The sequence below is a fragment of the Amphimedon queenslandica genome, unplaced genomic scaffold (genome assembly GCF_000090795.2).
Source record: "Amphimedon queenslandica unplaced genomic scaffold, v1.1 AMPQUscaffold_13224, whole genome shotgun sequence".
Lineage (NCBI taxonomy): Eukaryota > Metazoa > Porifera > Demospongiae > Haplosclerida > Niphatidae > Amphimedon > Amphimedon queenslandica.
The window spans coordinates 87,953-91,519 of NW_003546540.1; the positions used below are offsets into that span (position 1 = coordinate 87,953).

At 33.7% G+C, this 3,567-nt stretch overlaps 1 protein-coding gene across 1 annotated transcript in view; it reads right to left on the bottom strand.

Moving 5' to 3' along the window:
• LOC109584296 (uncharacterized) overlaps window positions 1-2,055 on the bottom strand; it is a 21,390-nt gene extending 19,335 nt beyond the window's left edge. The window contains exons 1-4 of the mRNA XM_019999980.1: window positions 1,936-2,055; window positions 1,284-1,574; window positions 1,021-1,053; window positions 913-969 (exon numbers count right to left, since the gene is read on the bottom strand). Coding sequence (XP_019855539.1) covers window positions 913-969; window positions 1,021-1,053; window positions 1,284-1,574; window positions 1,936-1,993 — 439 coding nt within the window. The 5' untranslated portion in view covers window positions 1,994-2,055. The remainder of the gene's footprint in view (window positions 1-912; window positions 970-1,020; window positions 1,054-1,283; window positions 1,575-1,935) is intronic.
• Window positions 2,056-3,567: the final 1,512 nt, after the last annotated feature.

The window sequence follows — 3,567 nt, forward strand, 5'->3', positions numbered from 1 at the left end:
TATTAAGTTGCTAAGCTCCTTGTTTTGCAACTTAATATTACAGCCAACTATAAGCCAGCTTACAAACTACATAAGCATGATCTGAATTTTTTTGTGAGTATAATTATGCATGTATGTATAGACTATTAAGAAACTATTACAATTACTGTAATAAAAGGAATAAAGTATTATAATTATGCAATAAACTATTGTTGTGTGTAAAATATTACTGTATTGGTTACCTTGTGGAGGTCCATCAGTTTCCTCATCAGCTGCACATGCTTCAGATTCACCATCTAGAATGCCATAAATATAAAGGCGGATTTACAATATGACGCTAGGCCAATGTACCGTCAATTTTTAATCAAAAGGGTGGGTGATTTGACCTTTTTATGCATGCTATATGCTAGAGTTAAACCAAATTCAACTCCTGTGTCAACGTAACGTCAGGACTAGCGTAAAGGCGGATTTACAATATTATGCTAGTCCTGACGTTATGTTGACGCTGGAATAGAATCTGGTTCTGTTCTAGCGGAAAGCATGCATGAAAAGGTCAAATCGCACACGCTTTTGATTAAAAATTGATAGTACACTGGCCTAATGTCATATTGTAAATCCTCCTTCATACTCTACCTGACTACTACATAAGTATAGGATCAGACTATAAAAAGTTTTCATTATGTGGATTTATGAGTAGCAGCTGTGCTATCTGGAGGAATTGTCATATCTATTGTGGCTGTGTGTTGTATGGATTCTACAACTGTAGCAACAACTATAGTAAAGAGCTGTTTTAGGGACTTTTGAAGCTGTATTTGAATAGCTAATTAGGGTTTAATAAGTTTCATTGAACACAAAATTTATTTATTGTTTTCAGCCTAAGTAGAGAACCTCTTAAGTTTACAGGAATAAAATCATTTCAACAGGTTATACTACCATTGTATTTGTAATCAGAACCACATTTCTTAGTGCTGCCGGGATCAAGTTTCTGCCCTAGATTAGAGAATAGTTAAATTTACCAGTTACAGTTCCATTTAGTCATACTTTTAGCTGGTTTCTTTCCTTGTGATAAACCTCCTAAAAATAGTAAAATATACTGTAAATTTACATATACAATTAATAAATTTTAAATTTTATGCATAGCAGTACCAGTTATGCTACTTTAATATTAAGTATTGTCAATAATCTATTAAATGGCAAATAAAATTGCTGCTAGTTGAATTGTTATTGATTTATTATTTCAATTACAATTGTGCAATATGACAATAAATATGCTAGGTAAGATAACAATCTTGTTTTGCACTCACTTATATAGTCAGCTTGGTTTTTGTTATTTCCCATACGGTCAAGAGCATCAGCGAGTGAACTGTAACTTGGCTTTCCGTTACATTTGCTATCAACATCATCAGCTCTGCTCAGCCACTTTACAAGGCATTCAGTAAAACACCTATCAACGTCACCTCTTTCATTTGCACTAATCACATCCAGTGTATTTTTATTCAGACCAAGGCTTATGCCTAATTTATCCCAATCTGCTTTTCTAAAGTGTGCATCCTCTAACTTTTGTATCACATCTCCTAAATCACGAATGTTCAACCCTAAAAGTTCACAAAATTAATATAGAGAACTAACATTGAATGACCATAAATACTACACCTTTGCACTATTGTAGCTATATTTGGAAATTTTTACTGTGGCTTTTATTTAGCAATTGAGATAAGAAATCCACAAAAATTGGATTACACTAGCTTTGGCATATTAGATCTACCACTATAGTCTACTTTTATGTCATAAGTTAGTTTAATTGGTTCATCTTTTACATGAACTTGTTGTTGCCCCTAGGCCTGATGACAACAGCATTACAATATGTGTCACAGGGCTATATATATACTATACTGTTATAGAGTTACTTTATGTCAGAGTAAAGCACATCAGTTACAGAGTTAATTAAGCACTCACCTTCTGCGAGGTAAATTAATTGTAAGGAGAACAGCAAGAGGGTTGGAATGAAGCTCATTACTGAACACACAGACAACAGTTATAAAGTGGGTGGATACACTACTGCTGTGTTATTTTTATATTAACTTACCAATAGAGTTTATATAGTAGACTTAGTAGTGTGATCCTTTCCATTTCTTGTGTAGTAGAACAAACCTGACAGCCCTTCTCCTATCCTGTTGTTACTTGAATGATAACAGTTATCTACTAGCTGAATCATTTTAACTCATAATCATTATTAAAGTGTAATATCATAAAGGGATTTCAGTTTATCAGGTATCCTTTCAGCAGCTGCATGGTCTCCTGTTTCCTTCACAGCATCTATCAAAGTCTGCCATGTTCTACTAGTTACATTATCTTCTCCCTCTAGCCATGCTTCCTCAAGTGTCTGTATGCATCACCACCTCCTTCTCCAATGACATTGAGTCTTGGCTGATATCATTGTCTACATCTTCAGATTCAAGCATCTCACATATGGTAAGTAGACAGGCATTAGGATCATTACTATTATGTATCTTGTCATTGAGTTTAAAAGCCACTTTACTGCTGGTTCCAATCAAATTTAGATTTTTTACAAATTTTTAAAGTTGCTCCAAAATTGGGCCAAAGTCCCTGTACTGTAGTTTGTAGTGGTGAGAAGTTCTTCCCCTTGGAAGTAGAGGAGGAAATGTGTGAATTGAAGGAATTTTTATTTTTATTATTTTTCTATCACTTATTTCCGTTATTATTATCTCATTTATTAACCTACTATTTATCCCTGTGTTATATCTATTTTGTAAAAAAATGTTTATTTAAGGGCTCAGTTCCCTCCTACACTGTACTATAGTACAGGGACTTTGGCCTGATTTTGAAGCAACTTTAAAAATTTGTAAAAAATCCAAATTTGATCGGAACCAGCCCAAACTTTCTACGCAACATAAGTACATTTATATGCATCAGAAAATGCAATAAAAATGGAGAATTCTCTAACTTTTATTTTTGGCAAAATTTGGCCCAAGACCATGTACTATAGTACAGGGACTTTTGTCCGATTTTGGAGAAACTTTAAAAATTCGTAAAAAATCCAAATTTGATCGGAATTAGCTCAAACTTTCTACATAACATAAGAACATGTATATGCATCAGAAAATGTCATAAAAATTAAGAATTATCTCCTTTTTATTTTTGGCAAAATTTGGCCCGAGACCGTGTACTATACTATAGTACAGGGACTTTTGTCTGATTTTGGAGCAACTTTAAATTTGATCAGAATCAGCTCAAACTTTCTACCCAACATAAGTACATGTATATGTATCAGATAATGTATTGAGGTGTTTGGTCAGTACTAACATACAAACTTACTCTTCTTTGTCTCAGTTTGACCAGTAGCTATATCCCCCATTGTTTCTTGTACTGGTATTGTAATGGTACTATTAGTATCAGTGAGTTTACTTCTCTCCATGTCATTGATTGAAGAAAGAAGGTCTGTACAGTTTTATTAGTGAATCCAGTGCTGATACATCTCTAATCATAATGACTCCTTTATCAAACATCACTTTAACAAACTGAGGTATGGCTACTGATCTATAGTTGTACCCATCAAGATGGACACTG